The sequence below is a fragment of the Leucopleurus acutus genome, assembly GCF_964270905.1.
Source record: "Leucopleurus acutus genome assembly, chromosome: 14".
NCBI classification, from domain to species: Eukaryota; Metazoa; Chordata; class Mammalia; order Artiodactyla; family Delphinidae; genus Leucopleurus; species Leucopleurus acutus.
The window spans coordinates 74,640,540-74,666,324 of NC_139156.1; the positions used below are offsets into that span (position 1 = coordinate 74,640,540).

Here is a 25,785-nt window from a genome sequence, read left to right on the forward strand (position 1 = left end):
GAAGAAGGCTCAGGCTCAGGGAAGCCACCAGTTAGTGAGGGGGAGCGGGACCGGGGCCCTTCTGTGGGAGAAGCCCGACCCTCCCCGCAGCCCTGGCACTCACATGTCCCCTCCAGTGTGACGAGCAGTGGGGCCTGGGCTTGCCGGCGGGTTGGCCGTTCGACGGCCACTACCGTGTACTGGAGTTGGGCACACTCGGGCCGCTGCAGGGCCTCCGTGTCGTTCACGAACAGGGTCCCCCTGGTGTCCTCGGCCGAGGTGACCACCCCCAGGGCGCTGCAGTTGGCGCTGGAGAGCTGCAGCTTGTACTGCACGTGGATGCCACTGAACTCCTGGCAGTTTTCCACACAGACTTTCCCAATCTAGGCATAGGACACAGGAAATCCTTAGCTGGGTGGCTGGACCACCTGTGAGGGTGGCTGGAGGGGCTCCCTGGCAGCCTGAGTCCCAGGACAGTTTCCTACTCAGCCCAGGACGGTAGCTCCCCATCCCCCCATCCCGCACGCCCCCGGAACCTGCAGACCATCCGCCTGCCTGGTCCTGCCCTGCCCAGACCATGGGACCGCCACCCATACCTGCCCCTCAGAGCCGGAGGTGAAGGAACACGGGGCACTGGGGTTGGTTTTGGGGGCTGGCCCTCCAGGGAGGCGCTGCTGGCCTGCCCAGCTCATCCCTCACTTGCTCACTCATTCAGGCACAAAGGCAGCCCGTATGCCTCCTACACACCTCCCTCTCTTCTGGCCAGGCCAATTTTGCTCTGGGAGCAAAGCAAAGTTCCCACCTGGGGTGGTCCACGCGCGAGCCAGGTCACTCGCCTGGTTAGTCAGAACATGGCACCCGGGCCACGATTCATGCAGCATGGTTGTCTGTCCCACATGGGACCCAGGGGGCCTTCCTGGGACTTGGGCTGGAAGCCCTGGGAGAGAAGGGATCCTTCTCCCAGGGATGCCATGCTGGCAGCTGTGGCCTGGGGCCTGGAGCTGGTCAGTTGAACTCTCCTTTTTACCCCCTCAGCCACTTGAGTTACCGTAAGGGTTGCGGGTGGCTTGAGATCAGAAGCTCTGACTAGTCAAGGCTGAGGGCTGGGGGCCTGGTGGGGGGAGCGGGGATAGGGCCCTGCCTGCAGCCACACACCATGCCCTTGCTCAGCCCGACTCAGGCCCAGGGCAGAGCCAGGCTCCTCCAAGCCCATGCTCCACGCCACAATAAAACCACCTGCTGGACTCCAAGCACTTCCTTGTACAAACTGGGCTCACTTCCACTCTCTCCAGTGACCCTCAAAATTGCCCAAGGTCATCACCCTCAATTTACAATCATAAAAACTGGGGAGCCGGTGAGAGGCCACAGTGCGTCTGAGACTGCACTGGGACTCGGGTCCCTGTGCCCTCCTGAGTCTGCTGGAGCACAGGTGACCCACCTCCAGCAATGCCTGCTCCAGCTCAGACCCCCAGACACCCCTCAGGCCCCTCTGCTTTGTCACCTCCCACCACCCTTGACCCCTGCCTCCAGGAAAGGCCCGAGGTTGGGTGGCAGGTTGGGGAGCCTGGATGTGTCCCAGGGTGGGGTTCTTCGTTTGCTGGCCCCGGGTGGCTGCCAGGAGGTAAGGGAACCAAACACAGAAACTGGCAAAACCACTGGAAAACAGGAGATGGCCCTAAACGGGATGTTCTAAAGAGGATGTGGCCACAGCTGCCCCACTAGGAGAACGCAGTACGTTAAGTCATATGCTTGCTGCAACCACAAGTGAACTTTAAAAAGCGCTTAAGAGACACCTTCTCGGAAGAACTGCACCAAAATGTTACACACTGGCTAATATGAGAAAAAGAGATCACCCCTGTCTATCCCTTATCTCCTTTGACGAATACTTATTACTTTTATTTTTTCCACTTCTAATCGTTATTTTCCAACGACAAATGCAAAATAAGCTCTAGTAAACAGACTTGCAGAAAAGTGGAAAGTAGAAGCGCTCCCTATCTCTCCCTGCAGAGGGCGCCACCGTTCATTGCTGCCTGCATTTGCACTCTTGCAAACTCCCAGCAATGAGGACTTCGTTTTGAACCTAGGGAGCCACCTGAGACCAACACTTACGCAAACCATTTTTTCACCTAATTCACCAGGGACGTCTTTCCAAGTGTGCATGCATAGATTTACCTGGCGCTGCTCTTTCATGAGTACAAAATGTTTTAAAGATGCCAAGAAAGGAGACAGCAAAGAAGAGGGGCCCACAAAACCTACGAGCCCTGCTCATGACTCTTCCATGGCCCCAGCCCTCCTGGCCCCGTGCCTGCAGCTCCCTGGGGCCACTCCGTGCACTACTTAGCTCAGGGAGGGGGTGTCACCCACCCCCCAACCCTGCTTGAAATCTGCTCAACGGAGCACGCCACCCTGGGGGTCTCCTGCCCCTCCACACCCCTCCCCAGGCAGGCAGCAGGCTGGGGGCTCACCTGGGCGAAGCGGCGGGCCCGCCTGCTCGCGGCAAAGGAGTAGGTGCTGGGCAGGCGCAGGCTGACGGGCAGCACGGACACGTTGAAGTGGAGGAGGATGACGCCCTCCCCCGGGCCCTGGAAGTCCGAGTCGTTGACCAGCACGGCCAGCTGCACGGCCCGGCTCTCCGAGATGGGGAGGCTCCGGTTGAGAACCAGCCCTGAGGAGGGTGGGGGAGGGGGTGTGTCTGTGTGGACGGCACACGGTGATGATGGGCGGGGGCCCTGCGGGTTGGGACCACTGTCCCACGCCGCTGCATGCCTCCTCCCCAACGCACTCCCCACACACACGTGGAAACGGGTACCTCCACCCACACGGACACAGATAACAGACCTGGCGGGAGGCGTTAAGGTAGCACTACTATTTAAAGTGAGTCGCTGTGCTGAGCTGGGAGCCCAGAAGACCCTTCTCAGCTGGGAGGTAACCTTGGGTGTGTGTGTGTGTGTGTGTGTGTGTGTGTGTGTGTGTGTGTGTGTGTGTGTGTGTGTGTGTGTGTGTGTGTGTGTGTGTGTGTGATGTGAGTGTGGGGTAGGCCACACAAGGTAAAGAACCGCCACCACCCAGGCCCTGGGAAGACTGTGCTAGCCCCTGGGAACTCTCAACAGCAGCAGCCCCGTGGACCCTTGGATTCCACAGGCCTCCAGCACCCGGGAGCTTCCACGCTTCTGAGCACCTGCCGTGTGCCAAGGCTAAGGTTTTAGTTTAGTGGAGACAGAAAGCGGGAGGGGAGGCTCTGGTGCACATGGCACCAGAGTGAGTATGCAGGGGCAAGGATGACGTTTTCCCTCACGCAGGACAGACGGCTTCAGAGGCCTGGTGGGGGAGGGGAGCATGAGAAACAAATAGGATCAGGCCAGCCAGAAAGGGGTAAAGGCACCAGCGATCCTGGGTTCCCCAGAAGCAGACCCCCAAACAAGGACCCAAGGGCAAGTGCGGTATTTGAAAGGTGATGCTAGAAAACACGGGCAGGAGGGCAGGGGAGGGAGGCGGGGAAGCTTGAGGATGAGTATGCCCCGTCCGGCAGGTGAGCAATGCGGGCACCTGGAGCTCAGCCCTGAGGGTAGGCGCATTCCAGGAGCCAGACAGGACAATCATCGGGGAACCCTCCGACTCTAGGACACCGAGCTGCTATCGTATGGATACATCAACCCCTTGTGAGTAGAGAGTTGCTGGTGGGGGGAGGGGGCAATAATAACCCCTGGGCACTCGGGCACCTGGGAGGTGGCAAAGCAGGTGCCAGGGGCCAGAGGGAGGCCTTGGTGACGACATACGTGTTGCAGTGAGTCCTGGCGTGGCCAGCACGGGGAGGTGTTGTGGTGTCCTGCCAGGGTCGGCCTCAGGACAGTTCATGGAGAGGACAGCCTGCGAACACCCACCAAGGTGGCCCAGGCAAGCCCAGCAGAGACAAAGGCTGGGAGGAGGAGTGAAAGGGGCGGCTGCCTGGTGCTCAGAGGGCCAGGACAGGCGTCTGTGTGTGCAGGGTGCTGCCCCGTCCAAGGAGAGTGGGCCGCCGGTTCCCCAAGGGGCCCAGCCAGGCCACATCTGGCCTCTCTTACTGTAGTCATGCACGGTTGCCCGCACAAAGCTGCCGTTGGCCTGGGCCAAGGTCTCGTTGGGCGAGTGCTCTACGCGGAAGGTCTGGAGGGCCCAGGCGTCCCCGGAGAGCAGCGTGCTTGTGTACCGTCTCAGGAGCTCCCCGGATGCTGGTACCACATCTGCATCGAAGACGCGTAGTGTGGCCACAACAGTGCCCTGCAGAGAACAGGGGGTGCCAGTTAGGGCCCTTAAAGCCAGAGACCGTGCCCCACGAGTGGACCAGGTGTGTGCAGTCAGAGCTGGCTCTAGGGACAGACTGACCTGGGTTCAAGTTCCCTGGGGCCCCTAGTCAGCCTGCCCTGGTCACCCTTCCTGGGCCACTGCAGCTCACCTGCGCAGCAGGTGTGACAGGCATCTACAGATGCCCCATAAGGATGGATGAGAGCACATGCCCTGGTGCTCTGCTGAAGACCTCATCTAGGTCCCCATAGAGCAGAGCAAGCACTCATACTCTTCCCTGAGGAAACCAGGCCCCACAAGGCTGAGGAGTTAGCTCAGTGCCATAGAGTGACAGACGGCAGACCTGGGATCCAAGCCCAGGTATCCACAAGAATGCTCTCCTCCAAGCATTTTTTTTTTTTTTTTTTTGCGGTATGCGGGCCTCTCACTGTTGTGGCCTCTCCCATTGCGGAGCACAGGCTCTGGATGCACAGGCTCAGCGGCCATGGCTCACAGGCCCAGCCACTCCGCGGCATGTGGGATCTTCCCGGAGCGGGGCACGAACCCATGTCCCCTGCATCGGCAGGCGGACTCTCAACCACTGCGCCACCAGGGAAGCCCTCCTCCAAGCATCTTAATGCTCTTCTCCAAGTCTCTTCTGTACACCAGGCTGGAAAGGGTCACGAGGAAGGTTCTGAGCAAAGTCACAGGGCATCTCTGCTCTCACTGCTAACCAGGCTCCCCAATGTCACCACCAGGGGGTCCTGCCAGGCTCGTGAGACATTCCCCGTGTCATGTGCTTTCCTCTCCCCGGCTTATCCGCCAAACCTGTTCTTGGGGTGCCCAGAGAAGCAGGCAGTGACAACATTCTACGCCCCCACCCTTCCATTGCTCCTGCTGGCCTGCCAGCTGCAGGACAGCCCGAGGCCCAGCAGGTGGCAGTCACGCTCCACCTGCGTGGACCAGAAAAGGGTGGGGCCTGGATGGGGCACAGGGAGATCCCTGCCGATATGAGCCCTGGGGCCCCCAGCCCAGGGCGTCAGACACGGACTGGGCACTCAGGGCCCCCGGCCTCCCAAGGCAGTGGTCAGCTGGGTGCCGGTGGGGCTGGCCTCCTCCCTCCTCCTCAGCTGTCCTGGACACTGACAGAAAACCCCGACACACAGACTGATGGACAAATGAAAGACGAATAGCTAGATGGACGGTCAGCCACATGTCTGGATGGCTAGACGAACCGCTGAACAGACCGAGGAATAAATGGCGGATTGAGGAATCCAGACACGGAACAGAGAGACACCAGACAAATGGACAGGCACCTCCTTCCGCTTGAACTCCACCACGGCGCTGGCGGTGTCGACGCCCCCGAGGAAGCTGGGCGCAGAGTCGTCTTCGTCGTACACAGTCACGGGGAAGGGCACCATCACCTCCTCCTCACGCGTGCCGACACGCACCGTGCACGCAGCCACCAGCTCATACTTCTCCCGCTTCTCGCGGTCCAGGGCCCAGCGCGTGCTCACCTCCAGGCTGTCCACAGTGCAGCGGAAGGGCAGACTCTCACCTGCGCACCAAGCAGACCAGGAACCCCGGGCTGACCCCCGGGCTGGGGAAAGGGTGAGCTGCCTTCCTCAGGGGCCCACCGGGAGTGGCGGCACGGGAGGGGGCCCTGTGGATGGAGCTGGGGTGCATGCTGGCCCCGGGCCCTGGCTCCTCCTCGGCTCCACAGTGGGGCACGGCGCTCCAAGCACAGTTTGCAGTGAAGACTGTGCTCTGAGTTTCACTGTGGCTGCAGCCTGCACTGGTGCTAATGGGAAACAGAGGGACCGGGACCAGGATGCCTGCATCAGGACCTCAGCCTGATCACCTAGGAGGGCTGGGCACACCCCTTCACACACCTTGCCTCTGCTGTGGGGAGGGCTGGCACCAGCTCAGCCCAGAGATTCAGCTCCCAGCATTTGCTGGTTTCTGAAAAAAAAAGATTTAGGAATTTTTTTTTTTTTTTTAAATTATGGAAGTGGTATGTGCCTGTTTTAGAGAATGTGAGAAATAAAGCTATTCCACCACTTGGAAACAAACATGGTGGACATCTGGTGTGATTTTATATTAACACACAAGTATTTCTGACTGCCTGGTTTGAATCCTTGTCCTATACACCTTCTGGCTGTGTGGTCCAAGGCTGGTGGTTCTGTCTCTCTGTGCCTCAGTTTCCTCACCAGAAGAGGAGATGAAGACAAAAGTGTCTGTTCCCTGCCAGACACTGCTGTACGTTCAGTGACTCACGTGTCTTCCCACAACCCGGTGAGGGAGGACCGGTAACAACAATACACTCTTCAAGCCAAGCCTGTCCTGGAATTCATCCTCCAGAAATGACCCAGAAAAGGGGAAAGGCTGAAGGCTTGAAGGGCAACACTGACCACCCCACAGCCAAGCACGGGAGGGCTGTCAACTCCACTCAGTGGGAAATCACATCAGAGCCACACATTACATGTGAATTACACATGTGGGAAATGCTTATCATGCAAACATGTCCCTCTATTGTTCACGATTACAAAAAACCCTTTTTTTTTAGCGAAAAAGGCAGCTCGCTAAATCATACACTTGGCCGGCAATTCTGCACAAAGACATCTATCCCTGCTGCAGGATAAATGAAAAGATGCTGGGACAATGTGAGTGACTACTTTCCTTACGCTACTGAGATTTTCTTCAACATTATTACCGTGTGTATGCCATCAACCTGGTGTGAATCCAGGTTCTACTTACTAGTAAGTCCAGCTTGTAAGTGTCCCCTTTGAGTCCCAGTTCCTCGCCTTTAAATGGTTTAATGGCACCTCAGCTGCCTTCTCTCATCTCCACTGGGATCCAATTCCCTTCCCCTCCCCACATCCGTGCTCTTGGCCTCCCCAGGGCCATCTTGTGGCAGGACCATCTTGTGTCAAGGTCCACTGCCCTTGCGGCTGCTCAGGCGGAATCCTGGAACCATGCTTGGTCCCTTCTTTCTTTCGACACCCCACGTCCAACTCACCAGGATATCCTGCAGGATCCTTCTTCCAAACAAGCCCACAACGCGCCTGCTTCTTGTTGCCCAAAGGTTTCCACCCTCACCCCAGACCTCATCCTCTCACTCAAGGATTTCTCCTGCCTCCTAATTTGTTTCTCTGCTTGCCCCTAAACCACCCACCCCCAATCATTTCTAGCACAGCAGCTAGACTAAGCTCTTAACGGTAAGGTATGTCCTGTCAATGACGCCCCCTCCCAAACACCTTCCATGGCTCCCCAGTCCCTCGGCAGGAAGCCCTGCCCCCCACTTGGAACTGCTCTGCCCTCAGCAGCCTCCGCCCTGCCCTGCGGTTCCCTGCACTCCAGCTACATGGGGCTCCCACCTTGGTGCTCTTGAAGGGGCTCGCCCCGCTTGCCTCGCACCCCTCCCCTTTGCTCCAGGGTCCCCTTTTCCCAGCCATCTGATTTGAGACAGTGGTCTTCACCACCCCACACCCTCTCAGCTTTACGTCCCACCTAGTCCCTTCAGAGGCCACCCGATTTCCTTAGCACGTGTGTGTGGTCTCCACCTCCCACGGGATGGAAGCTCCAGGCAGGTGGGATTTTGGCCTGATGCGTTCGCTCTCTCATCCTTGGTCCCCAGAACAGTGCCTGGCCCATGGCAGGCTTACATGAGATACTCGTGGACTTCTGAATGAACGGATGATGGGGTGGTGCAGAGCAAACTCGACGGCTTGTGCAGAGGGACCGCAGCGCCGTGCCTAGCGCTCAGCAGGCACCGAGGAAGGCTCCACGTGGCGGGCACTCACCTCCCAGAAGCCTGTAGGCCGCGCTGACGTTGGGGCAGAGGAACTGCACAGGCAGCAGGCGGAATTGGTGGAAGGTGCCGGGAGGCCTGTTCTCCCGAATGCGGAAGGACAGGCCCATCTCGGGGAAGCAGAGGTCCCGGGGTTTGAGGGCACCGCAAGCCGGGAAGGAGGCGTTGATGATGGAGAAGTACACTCGGGCACAGCCCGGCCACTGGCACTCGCCCTCACGAAGGGACGCGGGTGACAGGAAGACCTGGAGGTAGACGGTGAGCAGCGGGAAGCCACCGTCTGCAGAGAGAGAAGTCGTCAGGCCCGCCGGGGTGTCAGCCACACCTGCCCAGCGGTGGGGAACGGAACAGGGAGGGGAGGGGGCAGGAGCTCGGGGGGCAAAGCCCAGTCCTCACTGGGGTCCACAGGGCTCCTCTGGGCTCTCTGGCCCGGCCACCACCTCCTCAGGGTGCCTCACCGGCCCACCTCCCTTGTTTTTTAGGTCTCAGCTCAAATACCCTTCCTCAGGGAGGTGCCCTGAGCCCCGGGTCTAACACCAAGTGGAGAGCTTCCCCAGGGAGGGCTCTTGCCCTGCCCCTTTCCCCAAGGCAGTTCTTTTTTTTTTTTTTTAGAAACACTTTCATCTATCCTATGTTCCTATCTTTGGCTACGCCGCTTGTGGGATCTTAAGTTCCCCGACCAGGGATTGGACCCGGGCCCTCGGGAGTGAAAGCACAGAGAGCCCTAAGCACTGGACTGCCAGGGAATCCATGTCCCCACCCCCGCCCCCAGGCAGTTTCACTGTCTTCGGAGACACAGACTTCCCCAGCACCGGGGAGGGGATTTCTGGCAAGTTCCAGCATGGAGGCACCACAGCAGCTCCCCCTCCAACTGGTCTGGATCTCAGCTGGGGTCGGGGGCTCTTCCAGGGCCCTCTATCTCAGCCCTGGGGAAGCGGCTGCCCCTCACATCTGCTCCTCCCGTATTCATTCGTTCTCTGTGCTTCTTACTAGCCTGTCCTCCATTGCTCCAATCTCCTGCTGTGGTTAATAGTTCTCTGTACAAACTTTCCCTGTTCAAATTACTGATTTCTCCCCTGACTGGACCCGACAGGTACCCGAGGTCACTCTCCAGTCACGAACAGAACAGGCCTCCTACGAAACTCAGACCCTCAGCAGATTCCACTCTGGCCTCCACCCCAGTGGCCCTGGTTCTTCAAGTTCCCCACTGGGGGCTCGAGATGCAGACGGCGGCAACTAAGTGTGTGCGGAACCAAGACCTACGTCAGGTGCTACCTCCGCCAGGAGCCGCCTGGGGTGCCCTGACGGGGGGCATCTTTACTTGCGGACCCTGGCTTCACTTGGCAGATGGCTGCGGTCATTCTGCCCCTGCCGGGCGGTGCCGCCCACTCCGTGTTCCCAGGCATGCCGGCTGTCTCAGCACACACGGGGGCTCAGGGCTGGCGTGAGGGTCCAGGGAGGCCATGTCTACGGTGGAGGGGCTCAGAGGGGGGCACTACTGGGTGTGTGATCACCATTTAGTGCCACGAGGCACAACTCTGCTCCACGACCCCTGCTCCCCGCAAGTCCCAGGGTCCCACGTGGCCTACGCTCCAGCTGGGACCTCTGCTCTGAGGAGTTGGCCAGGCCTTCCTCCCTGCTCCACTTCCATCTCTGGCTCCAGGCCCAAGTCCCTGGCAAGTGGCACAGTGGTTAAGACCCTGTGCTCCCAAAGCAGGGGGCCCGGGTTCGCTCCCCGGTCAGGGAACTAGATCCCACATGCATGCTGCAACTAGTTCGCATCCCACAACTAAGGAGCCCACCTGCTACAACTAAGGAGCCGGTGAGCCGCAACTAAGGAGAACTGCGAGCCACACTTTCCGTGGGAACTGCTGCTTCTCCAGCAAGTTGCAGACCACTTGCTAAAGCAAGATCTTGGGATTTTTCTCCTCTTAGCTCCTCTCTCACAACCCCAAATCCTTGTTAACCCAACTGGAAAAGGCATCTGGATCCTGCATGGACAGAGCACCCAAATCCTTCACATGGGTTCTCCAAAATCCAAACAGCCTCAGAAAGCCTAAGGGTCATCAGTGGTCCCCAAGCTCACCCTGGCTCTCTCACTGGCTGCGCACAGAGGCAGGCCAGCCTCATCTCACTCTCTCCGCTCTCACACAGCAGGAGCCATAGGGGAAGCCACCCTCGGTGTGCTGTGTGCTGTGTGAGGCTAAGGCGAGGGCGGGGGTGGGGGCGGTGAGGTGCGTAGGGGTCAGGGCTGCTCCCTTACTGCGGATGCTGAGCTTCTCCCAGGAGCTGTGGTCCAGGCTCCGGTTAAGGTAGAGAAGCCCCGTGTCCTCCTGGATACGGACCCAGTCGTTCTCGTGCAGCCGTGTGCGGTAGGCGCCGTAGAGGTGCTGGCCCAGGCGGAAGCTGGGCACCTCCTCGGGGACGTCCTGCAGGGCGTGGACGTAGAGCAGGGGCATGCCGGCCGGCTGGTCCACGTACAGCCTCTCCCAGTAAGCATCCCTTGAGAAGTAGAGTCCCAGTGGGGCTGCAGGAAGCAGGGAAGCACATGAGGGAGGGAGGGAGGGAGGGAGGGAGGGGTGATGACAGTGATGACAGAGCCCAGAGCAGGCCTCCTAGGCGGACCAGTATTCCCCAGCGGCTTTATTTCACAGTATTTTAAATTGGAGTATAGTTGCTTTACAATGTTGCATTAGTTGCTGCTGTACAGCAAAGTGAATCAGCTATATGTATACATATATCCCCTCCTGTTTGAATTTCCTTCCCATTTAGGTCACCACAGAGCACTGAGTAGAGTTCCCTGAGCTACAGAATAGGTTCTCATTAGTTATCTATTTTATACATAGTATGCAAAGTGTATATATGTCAATCCCAATCTCCCAATTCATCCCATCATCCCCCATTTTACATTTTAATAATAGATTCTTCGTGGACCAGAAAAGAAAACTTCACTAATTTAAAATTCTGATCTTAGTAGGTCTTTCTCATCTGCAGTCCTAAGTACATCAACGCACAATTATCTATATAGCTAAACACTAGCTGAGGGACCTCCCTGGTGGTGCAGTGGTTAAGATTCTGTGCTCCCAAAGCAGGGGGCCCGGGTTTGCTCCCTGGTCAGGGAGCTAGATCCCACATGCATGCTGCAACTAAGAGTTCGCATCCCACAACTAAGGAGCCCGCCTGCTGCAACTAAGAAGCTGGTGAGCCGCAACTAAGGAGAACTGCGAGCCACAAATAAGGAGCCTGGAAGCTGCAACTAAGACCCAGCGCAACTAAATAACTAACGAACTAACTAAATAAAAAACACTAGCTGAAAGGACACCGCTTTAAAACAGAAAAAGGAGGAAGTGAGGCAGCTTAAAACCGTTGCAAAATCGCTCTCAATTACCCAAGTTTGATAAGCAGGTGAACCACTCAGCGGGGAGTTCACCCAGGCTTCTGAACAAATCACCTGGAGCCAGAGTTTTCAAGGGTACAAGATGCTGCCAGACAAGCAGGGCAGGCAGGAGTCACCAAAGACGAACAGAGCACTAATAAATCTTTAGCTAAAGTCAATCACACTCCTACCACATGACCCAGAAATTCCACTCCATTTATCCAAGAGAAATGAAAACATAGGTCCATCAAATGACTTATTCACAAATGCTGGAGTTATTCACAGAGCCAAGAACTGGAAAGAGTCCAGATGTGCTCCAGCGGGTGAAGAGATAAGCAAACGGTGGTCCATCAGGGCCACTGATACACATGACAGCCTGGACGGATCTCACAGCCATCCTGCCAAGTAGAAGGAGCAGCATGAAAGAATCACACGTCATGGCTCCAGACTGATTTTAAGCGACAGAACTCAGACTGGCTACCTGCTGGTGGCGGGGGAGGCACCAGACCAGGAAGGGCAGGAGGCATGTTCTGGGGAACATAAAGGCTTTGTATCCCCATATGGGCGTGGCTCACACAGGCACATCCACTGGTTAACAGTGTACAGCCAAGATTTATGCACTTCAACCTATGCAGATTCTGCCGAAATTGATCGCCAAGGGACCGGGGGTAGAGCTGTAAATGCCACAAGGAAGGCGGATGCTGACCATGGCTGCGCTGGGTGAGCCCACGGGAGCCCTCATCCTACTAACTCTGTTGACTTTGTGTATGTTCAGCAGTTTTCATCACAAGAAGTTTTATAAAATAGTAAGAACTTTTTAAAAGGTGGATAAATGGGCAAGCAATGGTTAAAAAACCTGCAAGTGCTTAAAAACCTACTCTACGAAGCACAAAAAAGTACCAACGCACAAAGCAAACATGAGAAACACTACTTTTGTGTAACCGGTTTCTCCTTTCCATCGGTTTGTTTCCACCTACAGCCCGCTTCCCTTGCAGCCATGGGGGTGAGTGGCCGGTCCACTCCGCACGAGCAGAGGAACCCTGGGTCTGCCTGGGCCCTTGAGGACTCCCTTGGGTGTGGGAAACAACCAAGTGCCAGGTGAAGTCGGGTGAAGAGAACAGGCGAGACCTTTTGGATCCCAAAGTGGTACAACAGTAAGAAAACTAGAAGGCTGCTTGCACTGAGGGAGGTTTCCCAAGGATGACCTCGAAGGCAGCCAGGCTGGGAATGCCAACTTGGAGGGAAGTGTGCATTCGGTCCTGCCAGCCCAGTGCCCATTGTGGGTGCTGCCCTGCCAGACAGGCCTGGACCACAGAGCAAGGGTGAGAGAGAGAGAGCAGGAGAGAAACAGAGGGAGAGAGAGGGAAGGAGTGGAAAGAGAAAGGGGATCAGGTGAAAGGGGGAGAGGAAGCGGGGGAAAGAGCGATGCTCTGGCTAGAGCCAAAGGCCTGGCCCTGCACACCCCACACTAAAGACAGAGACGGAGGGAAGGGGGCTGCCCGCCTGGTGCCGACCTACTAGACCTTCAGAAATCTGCTCCCTAGGAGTGCTGTCCCTGGAGTGGGACCCAGAGTTCCTGGGCCTCTGCAGGTGCGGTACAGGGAAGGGCAGGCTAGGACCTCCAGGAGCCAGCCCCGTGCCCTGAGAGGGGCTCTGTGCTGTGGCCTTCCTGCCCTGCAGCCTTTTGGGGGAGGATCCACCCCAGAGCATCACACTGCCTGCCATCCAAGGCGAAGGCCGCTCAAGGAGCCGCAGAAAGAAGTCATGCTGGGGACTCTGGGGAGGGAGAGCTGAGACACTGCTTCCCCCACCCTGGGGTCTCAGACCACCGGCAGGAGCTGCCCACAAGTGGCTGAATGCCACCCTCCTGTCCCCACACCCTCCCTACTGGCCCAAGAAGACACAGGCTGCCCCGCAGATGCACTCAGGGCTGACTTCTTTGGGATTTAGTAGCTGATGCCCACAGACAGGCAGGCAGCTCAGAGGGCTGTGTCAGCCCCAAACGGCCACAGGACTGGACTCTTCCCTGCTCCTGTTAAAGGGCAGCCAGTGGCACCGGCTCGGAGCAGACCTTTTGCAAGCTGGGCCGAGTGATGGGCCACGGCTGACAGGTCCTCCCACACAGCGAGGATTCACTCCACAGGCTCGAGCTTCCCGGGAGAAGCTCACAGTTTGGGGTTCCAAAGAGGATCCTACAACACTGCTCATCACTGCTTTTTTTTTTTCTCTTTTCTTCATTTGAAAATATCTTCTTCCAATTTATGACTTATATATTGATTTTTTTTTTTTTTAACATCTTCATCACTGCTCTTGAGACAAAGGCAGGAGTACTTCCTGTGGTGTCTCCTCACCCAACAGGAGAGGAGAGTCACCCAACGGGAGGGGAGGGACAGCCGCAGAGGGGTCCCTGATGGGGCTCGTCCCCCACTAGGAGCGTGCCGGAGCCCCACCACGCCGCCTGGCAGAGTAACTCCCGGTCTGTGCTCCTCACAGAAATCAGATGGGCTCCCAGCCTATGGCAGTACCCTGCCCGGCCCAGCCTGGCTGAGTCTGGGAAGGCAGGTTCAGAAGGGGGATGAGAACCAGCCACAGCTCTGCTGCCACAAGACAAGGGCCCGAATCACGAGCAGCAGCCAGGCTTCCTTTCCCTCCAACCAACGGTCCACGAAGGCTGCGAGTCAGAGGCTCTAGCGGGAGCTCTGGGGTGGGGGGTGGCCAGGCAGGGGGAAGGACGCTGCTGCTCACTGCCCCGTGGACAGGAGAAGGGTGGGTCTCCCTTCCCTCTACCGCTGCCTTCTCCAAAGGACCTGGCCCGCCGCCTCACAGCGGTGTGGTGTGCAGTGAGCGCAGCCGGCTGGACCAACAGGGTGCAAGGCCAAGCCTCCCCGGCCCTCACACACACACACCGACCCTCCATTTTCTTCGCAATCCCAGACGGGGGTGCCAACGGGACCACTGCTTTGCAAACAGACACCGAGGCGGGAACAAAAGAAAGCTGTCTGCACACTCAAGGGCACACACACAGCCAGCCAGAGAACTGGGATTCGGACGGCAGTCCCTCCAGCAGCACACCCCTCTCCGGCCTGCTCAACCCCACTTCACAGCGGGCCGGGCCCTGCCGCCACCGTGCCCGCTGCCCCGCTGAGCCCTGCGTGGTGACCGCAAGTCAGCAACACCAGCCTGCAAAGAAGGTGGTCCCCGAGGGCTCACCTTCTCTTGGGAAGCTTGCATTCCCGACAACAAAGAGGATGAGAGACTGTAATTCCCAGTGGTTGACAGGGTGGTGATGGCCTGGTGGCAGCCCAGGCTCGTGACACCACGCTGGGTGGGAAGGGGCTCAGCCAGGGCCAGGGCCGCCGGCGTCCTCCTCACCCTGGCAGACAGGCGCGCACCGACCGCTAGTGATCTGGGATGCTGCCAGTGGGTCCTGTCTCACAGAGCTGCAGGCAACTCTGCCGGTGGGGAGCCCAGGGTGGATGTTGGTCCACAAGACAGCACACCGCCAAGGGCAGCCTGTGTCTGCCAGCCCGCTAGGCCACCAGCTCTCCGTGGTCTGCCAGACCCCTCCGTGGAGAGGTGAGGTCTGCGTTCCCGGCCCCCAGAGTACCAGCGAGAGTATGCTGTGTGACGACTGAGCCTGTGTCAGGAGAGGAACACAGCCTCTGCCGGCTCATCCTCTGGGGACACACACACGCACACACCCCGTGCCCGGCCCCGGTCAGCTGTGCAAGAACCAGCTGCCCTTGGAGCCACCAGTGGGGGGACCTTACAGATGGGTCTTCTGTGGCGGGGGGGAGAGGCCTGCCCCGCCTGCCAGGTAGGGAGGAACAGATCCAGAACGGGGCTCCTCCTCCGGGGCCCCCTGGGGTGCATGCACTTTCAATGGTCCGGGATCTGGGAGGTAGGAGGGGCCCGAGCTCCCGGGAGCCCCTACCTCCAAGCTGGTCCAGTCCCCACCATACAGACCACATGTGCAGGAGAGAATGGGCCTTGCCCGCTCTCATCTCACAGAGCCAAGCCCTACGGGATCCGTGTGGAGCTCAGTCTGTTGCTGCCTAAAGGGATTTGTGGGCTGGGCAATGCTTGTGAGCAGAAACAGACTTAAATGCATTTAAAATGCCTCCCAGGTGGTCCCTGCTCAGGGCACGGCTGCCTTAATCTCCTCCTTGTCACAAACACTTTCAGATGGAAAAACACATGGTCCGAGGTGGGGAATGAGGACGTGGGTGCAGGGCTGGCCTCAAGGGGGTATAGCCTGGGGAGACCACAGGGCCCCGTGCTTGGTTTAATGCCCTGCTGTCACTGTCCTGAAACCCTTCAAAATTCTAGAACAAGGGGCCCACATCTTCATTCCACACTGGGCCCCACAAATGATGTTGCCAATCCCGGTGGGTGAATGAGGAGAGCCTGGGACGGGCCATCGCAAGTGTCCAGTTTCACGGGGCTGTGCAGCCTCTGCAGAGTGGTGGCCTCCTCTGGACCTCGCTTTCTTCAACTGTGAACAAGAGAAGGGTAGGCTGGGGAGAGGAGGAGCAGCCTTTGCACAGGTTCATATTGTACAAAGCTCTCACTTCGGATTCACAATCACCGTGCGCAAATCCCTTCACTGCCCCATTTCACAGGTAAGAACACTGAGGCTGCGAGGTGAGAAGCTTTCCCAAGGTCAAACAGCTGGAGATTCTGCATCTCGGGGTTTGGTACAATGGCTAACAAAGTGGTGGTGGAAGTCAGGATCAGGGCAGATGCTGGTCCTGCTGGGAAGCCCAGGGCCCTGCCGGTTGACCGCCCCTCCCTGCCAGCATCGTTTTGCCAGGAAGAGCTTCCCGGCCTGTAAGCTCAGACCTGCTTCTGGTGAGAGCCTCCCCTGGAACTTCGGGCAGGTCAACACAGCAGGACTTGCAAAGCCTGTCCCATCCATGCCTTCCAGCCCTGAATGTCACCGGGTGACAGAATTCTCCCCCCACACAGTTTCATGTTTCTGCCTGGACAGAACATGAAATCACCTCGAGGTTCTGGTTCCTTAGGCTGCCCCGGCACCACAGCAAGGGGTAAGGAGCTGGTTTTTGCTCACACAGGAGGGGCGGGTCCCGCACTGCTCAGGACACAACTGCCAAAGGCCCAAGTCGCTGCTCGCGTTTGCAGAGACCCCAAGAAACTTCACGGCGTGTGTGTGTGTGTGTGTGCCCGGGCATGCAGGAGGTGGCAGAGGTGCATCGGTCCAAGACCCCATCTGCTCCCACCCTGCCCCACCCCTGCAGGGAGAAGATGTGGAACTAAGGTTCAGTGGGGGTGAGGTGCTGCTCTGCTCCGAGCAGGGCCTCCTTCAACATCTTTACAAGTACAGCGACCTGGGCGCTGACGGTCTCATGCGGCGCATGCAGTCACCAGCCTTCTTCTACCCCGGAAGGGCAGCTTTCAATGTTCCATACCTGGCTGGGATGTGTCATTTACTTGTATTTGGATGCAGACAGAACAAGGCCCAAGTCCCCACCTCACTCTCGTTCATTTAACTCTCCACAAGCTCAGACGTGCGTGCACACTCACACAGGCACTCTTACCCACACTGGTCACAGGGGCATACGTTCTCAGACATGCATGGGATGCTCTGAGCACCCCTCTCTGCGGTGGAGGACACCGCAGGTGGACAAGAGTTTCTGGTTGTCACCCCTTGCTTCTGCGGCACAGGGTGTGGGGACATCCTCTGGGCTCCACCTCAGTCACGTGCCAGACGCACACCGTCCCTCGGTGCCAGCGCAGCCCACGCCCTTACCCCGCGATCACCTTCCCCCAGCCTCCCAGACCAGACGCCTCTGTACGCCCGCTGACAGCCTCAATTCCCCTGTGCCTGGACGGTCGCCTCCTGCTAGCCTGCACAACCTAGCCAACTTCTCCATGTGCAGTGGGCTGTGACCCTTCCCTGGGTGTCCGCCCTTAGCCTGAGGGTGGCCCACAGAGCCCTCCTACACTCACCACTGCTGACCAACTCTTACGTTAACCTCTCCTGGTTCCTTTGCTGTGTGGGTACAGTCTCCAGACTGATACACACACATCTCCCTCTTACATATACACTTCTTATCTCACACGCACGTGGTTCCACACTCTCACATTGTTGCACACTCACCCCCCCCTTCCCCATTCTCTCATTCATTTAGTGAGACACACTGAGCCTGCCCAGCCCTGACCGTAGGCTCACCTCACCAGCTCTCCTGATCAGCCCTGGCCATCAGGGGCCACACACAGCTCCCCTGAGGTTCCCTCGACCTCCTCGCCAGCCTCAGTGGAGGATGTGCTGCCATCTGACCAGGCCAGGCCAGATCTAGGCAGCTACTTCCTAACCGGGTGCCCTTGGCTAACCAGGGTGAGTCACACTCACTGTGGTCATGGACACACCCAGGGCCCCAGACAACTAGAAGTGTCCTAGGGCTATACCTTGAAAGCCAGAATTTGGGGCTCTCAAGAAAGAAAAAACATTGTGAGACGGTATGATCTGAGAACCGTGTGGGGTTACAGCAGCGCCTGAATCTGTGTGCAAGGCAGCCCCTTCCTGCAGAATCCACTCACCGGGCAGCCCCGCTCCTGCCCTTGATGAGCACCAGATCATGCAGATGACAGTCTTATTATGGTCCAGCAGAACCTCCTTAACAGACGGTTTCCTAATGCCATCATCTTCACTGGGAATGGGAACCAGATCTCGTGGACTCCTCCCCGGGGGCGGCCCCTCCCCCTGCGGGCCAGCTGTCCCCGTGGGGGGGTCCCTCCAGCCCCAAGGCCCAGACAAGGGTGCTTGGCACCATCACCCTTTCCTCATCCACCTCACGCCCCTCCTCCCATATCCCGTTCACGTTTTCTCTTTATTCCAGTTCAATATTTGATATGTACAGAATATATTTTGCAAAACATTTATGCCAAAAGCATATTCTGTGACAAACATCCATGAACCCATGGCTGACGTCACTGGACACTTGGCAACACTGCTGCCCCTCCCACGCCCTCACCTTCCACCTCATCCATTCACAGCAAACGTGAATCTGTGTCTGTGTTTTTCTTATCGCCCTCCATTTTAAAACTTTTACCTCATTCTTTTTTTTTTTGAATTTTATTTTATTTATTTTTTTATATAGCAGGTTCTTATTAGTTATCCATTTTATACATATTAGCCTATATATGTCAATCCCAATCTCCCAATTCATCACACCCCAGCCCCGCCGCTTTCCCCCCTTGGTGTCCACGTGTTTGTTCTCTAATCTGTGTCTATTTCTGCCCTGCAAACTGGTTCATCTGTACCATTTTTCTAGGTTCCACATATATGCGTTAATATACAATATTTGTTTTTCTCTTTCTGACTTACTTCACTCTGTATGCCAGTCTCTAGATGCATCCACATCTCTACAAAAGATCCAATTTCATTCCTTTTTATGGCTGAGTAATATTCCATTGCATATATGTGCCACATCTTCTTTATGCATTCATCTGTTGATGGGCATTTAGGTTGCTTCCATGACCTGGCTATTATAAATAGTGCTGCAATGAACACTGGGGTACATGTGTCTTTTTGAATTATGGTTTTCTCTGGGTATATGCCCAGTAGTGAGATTGCTGGGTTGTATGGTAATTCTATTTTTAGTTTTTTAAGGAACCTCCATACTGTTCTCCATAGTGGCTGTATCAATTACATTCCCACCAAAAGTGCAAGAGGGTTCACTTTTCTCCACACCCTCTCCACCACTTGTGGTTTGCAGATTTTCTGATGATGCCCATTCTAACTGGTGTGAGGTGACACCTATTGTAATTTTGATTTGCATTTCTCTAATAATTAGTGATGTTGTGCTTCTTGGCCACCTGTATGTCTTCTTTGGAGAAATGTCTATTTAGGTCTTCTGCCCACTTTTGGATTTGGATTGTTTTTATGGTTTTTTTTTTTTGCGGTACGCAGGCCTCTCACTGTTGTGGCCTCTCCCGTTGCGGAGCACAGGCTCCGGACGCGCAGGCTCAGCAGCCATGGCTCACAGGCCCAGCCGCTCCGCAGCATGTGGGATCTTCCCGGACCGGGGCACGAACCCGTGTCCCCTGCATCCACAGGCGGACCCTCAACCACTGCGCCACCAGGGAAGCCCTGTGTTTTTAATATTGAGCTGCACAAGCTGTTTATATATTTTGGAGATTAATCCTTTGTCTGTTGATTCATTTGCAAATATTTTCTCCCATTTTGAAGGCTGTCTTTTCGTCTTGTTTGTAGTTTCCTTTGCTTTACAAAAGCTTTTAAGTTTCATTAGGTCCCATTTGTTTATTTTTGTTTTTATTTCCATTACTCTAGGAGGTGGATCAAAGAGATCTTGCTGTGATTTATGTCAAAGAGTGTTCTTCCTATGTTTTCCTCTAAGAGCATTATAATGTCCGGTCTTACATTTAGGTCTCTAATCCATTTTGAGATTATTTTTGTGTATGGTGTTAGGAAGTATCCTAATTTCATTGTTTTCCATGTAGCTGTCCAGTTTTCCCAGCACCACTTATTAAAGAGGCTGTCTTTTTTCCACTGTATATTCTTGCATCCTTTATCAAAGGTAAGGTGACCATATGTACATGGGTTTATCTCTAGGCTTTCTATCCTGTTCCGTTGATCTATATTTCTGTTTTTCTGCCAGTTCCATATTGTCTTGATTAGCTTTGTAGTATAGTCTGAAGTCAGGGAGTCTGATTCCTCCAGCTCTGTTTTTTTCCCTCAAGACTAATTTGGCTATTCAGGGTCTTTTGTGTTTCCATCAAAATTTTAAGATTTTTTTGTTCTAGTTCTGCAAAAAAATGCCATTCGTAATTTGATAGGGATTGCATCGAATCTGTAGATTGCTTTGGGTAGTATAGTCATTTTCACAATATTGATTCTTCCAATCCAAGAACATTGTATGTATCTCTCCATCTGTTTGTATTATCTTTAATTTCTCTCATCAGTGTCTTATACTTTTCTGAATACAGGTCTTTTGTCTCCCTAGGTAGGTTTATTCCTAGGTATTTTATTCTTTTTGTTGCAATGGTAAGTGGGAGTGTTTCCTTAATTTCTCTTTCAGATTTTTCATCATTAGTGTATAGGAATGCAAGAGATTTCTATGCGTTAATTTTGTATCCTGCAACTTTACCAAATTCATTGATCAGCTCTAGTAGTTTTCTGGTGGCATCTTTAGGATTTCCTACGTGTAGTATCACGTCATCTGCAAACAGTGACAGTTTTACTTCTTCTTTTCCAATTTGGATTCCTTTTATTTCCTTTTCTTCTCTGATTGCCATGGCTAGGACCTCCAAAACTATGTTGAATAACAGTGGCAAGAGTGCACATCCTCGTCTTGTTCCTGATCTTAGAGGAAATGGTTTCAGTTTTTCACCATTGAGAATGGTGTTTGCTGTGGGTCTGTTGTATATGGCCTTTATTATGTTGAGGTAGGTTTCCTCTATGCCCACTCTCTGGAGAGTTTTTGTCATACATGGATGTATGACAAAAGCTTTCTCAAAAGCTTTTTCTGCATCTATTGAGATGATCATATGGTTTTTATTCTTCAATTTGTTAATATGGTGTATCACATTGATTGATTTGAAGAATGCTTCCATCACTGGGATAAATCCCACTTGATCATGGTGTATGATCCTTCTAATGTGTTGTTGGATTCTGTTTGCTAGTATTTTGTTGAGGATTTTTGCATCTGTATTCATCACTGATATTGGTCTGTAATTTTTTTTTTTTTGTAGTATCTTTGTCTGGTTTTGGTATCAGGGTGATGGTGGCCCTCACAGAATGAGTTTGGGAGTGTTCCTTTGCAATTTTTTGGAAGAGTTTGAGAAAGATGAGTGTTAGCTCTTCTCTAAATGTTTGATAGAATTCACATGTGAAGCCATCTGGTCCTGGACTTTTGTTTGTTGGAAGATTTTTAATCACAGTTTCAATTTCATTGCTTTTGATTGGTCTGTTCATATTTTCTATTTCTTCCTGGTTCAGCCTTGGAAGGTTATACCTTTCTAAGAATTTGTCCATTTCTTCCAGATTGTCCATTTTACTGGCATAGAGTTGCTTGCAGTAGTCTCTTAGGATGCTTTGTATTTCTGTGGTGTTTGTTGTAACTTATCCTTTTTCATTTCTAATTTTATTGATTTGAGTCCTCTCCCTCTTTTTCTTGATGAGTCTGGCTAACGGTTTATCAATTTTGTTTATCTTCTCAAAGAACCAGCTTTTAGTTTTATTGATCTTTGCTATCGTTTTCTTTGTTTCTGTTTCATTTATTTCTGCTCTGATCTTTATGATTTCTTTCCTTCTACTAACTTTGGGTTTTGTTTGTTCTTCTTTCTCTAGTTCCTTTAGGTGTAAGGTTAGACTGAGATTTTTCTTGTTTCTTGAGGTAGGCTAGTATAGCTATAAACTTCCCTCTTAGAACTGCTTTTGCTGCATCCCATAGGCTTTGGAACGTCGTGTTTTCGTTGTCTCTAGGTATTTTTTGATTTCTTCAGTGATCTCTTGGTTATTTAGTAACGTATTGTTTAGCCTCCATGTGTTTGTGTTTTTTATGTTTTATTCCCTGTAACTGATTTCTAATCTCATAGTGTTGTGGTCAGAAAAGATGCTTGATATGATTTCAATTTTCTTAAATTTACTGAGGCTTGATTTGTGACCCAAGATGTGATCTATCCTGGAGAATGTTCTGTGTGCACTTGAGAAGAAAGTGTAATCTGCTGTTTTTGGATGGAATGTCCTATAAATATCAATTAAATCTATCTGGTCTATTGTGTCATTTAAAACTTGTGTTTCCCTATTAATTTTCTGTTTGGATGATCTGTCCATTGGTGTAAGTGAGGTGCTAAAGTCCCCCACTATTATTGTGTTACTGTTGATTTCCTCTTTTAGAGCTGTGAGCAGTTGCCTTATGCATTGAGGTGCTCCTATGTTGGGTGCATATATATTTATAATTGTTATATCTTCTTCTTGGATTGATCCCTTGATCATTATGTAGTGTCCTTCCTTGTCTCTCGTAACAGTCTTTATTTTAAAGTCTATTTTATCTGATATGAGTATTGCTACTCCACCTTTCTTTTGATTTCCATTTGCATGGAATATCTTTTTCCATCCCCTCACTTTCAGTCTGTATGTGTCCCTAGGTCTCAAGTGGGTCTCTTGTGGACAGCATATATATGGGTCTTGTTTTTGTATTCATTCAGCGAGCCTGTGTCTTTTGGTTGGAGCATTTAATCCATTCATGTTTAAGGTAATTTTCGATATGTATGTTACTACTCCATTTTCTTAATGGTTATGGGTTTGTTTATGTAGGTCCTTTTCTTCTCTTGTGTTTCCCACTTAGAGAAGTTCCTTTAGCATTTGTTGTAGAGCTGGTTTGGTGGTGTTGAATTCTCTTAGCTTTTGATTGTCTGTAAAGCTTTTGATTTCTCCGTTGAATCTGAATGAGATCCTTGCCGGTTAGAGTCATCTTGGTTGTAGGTTCTTCCCTTTCATCACTTTAAATATATCTTGCCACTCCCTTCTGGCTTGTAGAGTTTCTGCTGAGAAAGCAGCTGTTAACCTTATGTGAGTTCCCTTGTATGTTATTTGTCATTTTTCCCTTGTTGATTTCAATAATTCTTCTTAGTCTTTAATTTCTGTCAATTTGATTACTGTGTGTCTCAGCATGTTTCTTCTTGGGTTTATCCTGCCTGGGACTCTCTGTGCTTCCTCAACTTGGGTGGCTTTCCTCTCCCATGTTAGGGAAGTTTTTGAGTATAATCTCTTCAAATATTTTCTCTGGTCCTTTCTCTCTCTCTTCTCCTTCTTGGACCCCTGTAATGCGAATGTTGTTGCATTTAATGTTGTCCCAGAGGTCTCTTAAGCTGTCTTCATTTCTTTTCATTCTTTTTTCTTTATTCTGTTCCGTGGTAGTGAATTCCACCATTCTGTCTTCCAGGTCACTTATCCGTTCTTCTGACTCAGTTATTCTGCTATTGATTCCTTCTAGTGTATTTTTCATTTCAGTTATTGTGTTGTTCATCTCTGTTTGTTTGTTCTTTAATTCTTGTAGGTGTTTGTTAAACATTTCTTGCATCTTCTTGATCTTTGCCTCCATTCTTTTTCCGCGGTCCTGAATCATCTTCACTATCATTATTCTGAATTTTTTCTGGAATGTTGCCTATCTCCTTTTACCTCATTCTTGGAAGGCACTTTTGCTGGGTAGAGAATTCTGCAGGACTGTTATTCTGTCCTTCAAAGGCATGTTTCTGCTGCCCTGCTTCTGAAAGCTCTGTGCTTATTCTAATTGTCCCTCCTTGGTGTTCTCTCTTCTCTCTGGTTGCTTCTAGGACCTCCTGTGTTTGGTGCTCTCCACTTTCACTCCTATTAGCCAGCCTGCTCACCCCCATGTGCCTTTCCTCCTTCTCAGCTTATCCTCCGGGTGCTCTCTCTCCAGATTCTCCTCTAGCAAACGGCAGCCAGTCCCATGGCTCGAATGACTGCCTCTGGGCTGAGGACTGCCACGTTCACCAGCCCTGACCTCCTCCTGAGTGCTAGATGCACCCCTACCAACTTGCTCCATCCTCTCCCTTGTCTCAGTCCAGCTTAGAGAACCACACAGCCTCCCCACCCCAGTCTAGGCGCCATGCACCTCAGACTCGCTCTGAGCCCTTCCCTCTTCCATCCCTTACACCAGCCCACAGATTGCCCTCTGCCACCCCCCGCCCAAGCTGCTGTGCACCCTCACCTCGCTCACCTGGACAACACCATGATGCCAACCAGTCTCCCTGAGCCCACTCTTGACCCCACAGCCCACTTGCCCCAGAGCAGCCAGGGTTAGTCAAATCATGTCACCCTCTGCCTGAAAGAACTGTCTGACAGAACAAACTAATAAGTGAACCAATGAATGAATCAAGGAAGCAACAAACTGATACATAAATGGTTTCATGAACACATGTGGGTAACGGCTGGGCACATTTGGGAAATGGTCAGAATTGGGGATAGGAGAGGGGGTGGGGCCAGGGAGGTGGTTCAGATCAGATCAGACTTGGCTATGACACTCTGGCTTGGTCTGGGAGCCATAGGTGGATGGTCAGCAGCAGGATGAGCTGGATGGAGCCTCGTGGATGCCCCTCCTGTGCTCACAAGGCTCTCGTGGAGCACGCAGGCGCCCTTTAGCGCACTAGCCGCCTTAGTGAGGCCAGCAGTTGGTGTTGAGCAAACAGCCATGAGAACAGCTGAGAACAAAATCACTGACCCTGGCTCAGGAAATGACATACTGGTAACTGAGGAACACTGTCACTTGGAGACGTTAGGCAGAACATGTGTGCTCATTCACACATGTGCACGTGCACACGCACACACACACACACATGTGTGCACTCTCAGGCAGGGTCACCCTGCACTATGTTCACACACCGTCATCTCGATGCTTTGTCCCAGCTGGAGGCTGGCTTTGCAAGGGATTGTAATGTAATTTTGCTCTTCGGAAAAAAGCACAGATGAGGGAAGGCTCTACTGAGCATAATGAATTTGGGGGTAAAGAGGATCCTAGTTTTTAAAATTAATTGTGGTAAAATACACATAACATAACGTACCATCTTAACCATTAAGTGTACATTTCAGTGTCATTAAAATAAATTCACATTGTTTTTCAACCATCACCACCATCCATCATCTCCAGAACTCTTTCATCTTGCAAAACTGAAACTCTACACCTATTAAACACTAACTCCCATTCCCCACCTCCTCCAGCCCCTGGCAACCACCATGTGACATTTTGCCTCTGAATCTGACTACTCCAGGTACCTCATATGAGTGGAATCATACAGCATTTGGCTTTCTGTCACTGGCTTAATTTCATTTACCATAATGTCCTCAAGGTTTATCTATGTTGTAGCATGTATCAGAATTTCCTTCCTTTCTGAAGGTTGAATAGTATTCTGTTGTATGGATATACCACATTTGGTTTATCCATTCATCCACTGATAGACAGTTGGGTTGCTTCCACCTTTTAGCTATTGCGAATAATTCTGCTATGTACATGGGCATACAAATATCACTTTGAGACCTTGATTTTCAGTGTATACTCAGAAGTGGAATTGCTGGATCATATGGTAATCTTATTTTTGAGTTTTTGAAGAACTTTCACACTGTTTTTCACAGTGGCTGCACCATTATACATTCCCACCAACAGTGAATAAAGCGTTCTAATTTCTCCACATCCTTGCCAACACTTGTGATTTGCCATTTTTTAAAACATCTTTTTTAGAGTATAACTGCTTTACAGTGGTGTGTTAGTTTCTGCTTTATAACAAAGTGAATTAGCTATACCTATACATATATCCCCATATCTCTTCCCTCTTGTGTCTCCCTCCCACCCTCCCT

The 25,785-nt window shown here is 52.9% G+C and overlaps 1 protein-coding gene across 16 annotated transcripts in view; it reads right to left on the reverse strand.

The window, feature by feature from the left end:
* Positions 1 to 25,785, reverse strand: part of RET (ret proto-oncogene) — a gene marked incomplete at both ends in the record, with an annotated part of 58,868 nt that overhangs the window by 19,428 nt on the left and 13,655 nt on the right. For 3 of the 16 annotated variants that reach the window (XM_082853882.1, XM_082853881.1, XM_082853873.1), the window contains 6 exons: positions 104 to 362; positions 2,445 to 2,644; positions 4,041 to 4,236; positions 5,556 to 5,797; positions 8,043 to 8,330; positions 10,314 to 10,577. The exons of 2 other annotated variants lie outside the window; for them this stretch is intronic. In XM_082853882.1, the coding sequence (XP_082710008.1) occupies positions 104 to 362; positions 2,445 to 2,644; positions 4,041 to 4,236; positions 5,556 to 5,797; positions 8,043 to 8,330; positions 10,314 to 10,577 (1,449 nt within the window). The remainder of the gene's footprint in view (positions 1 to 103; positions 363 to 2,444; positions 2,645 to 4,040; positions 4,237 to 5,555; positions 5,798 to 8,042; positions 8,331 to 10,313; positions 10,578 to 25,785) is intronic. 11 more of the 16 variants (XM_082853888.1, XM_082853875.1, XM_082853876.1 and 8 more) reach the window with 7 other exon arrangements.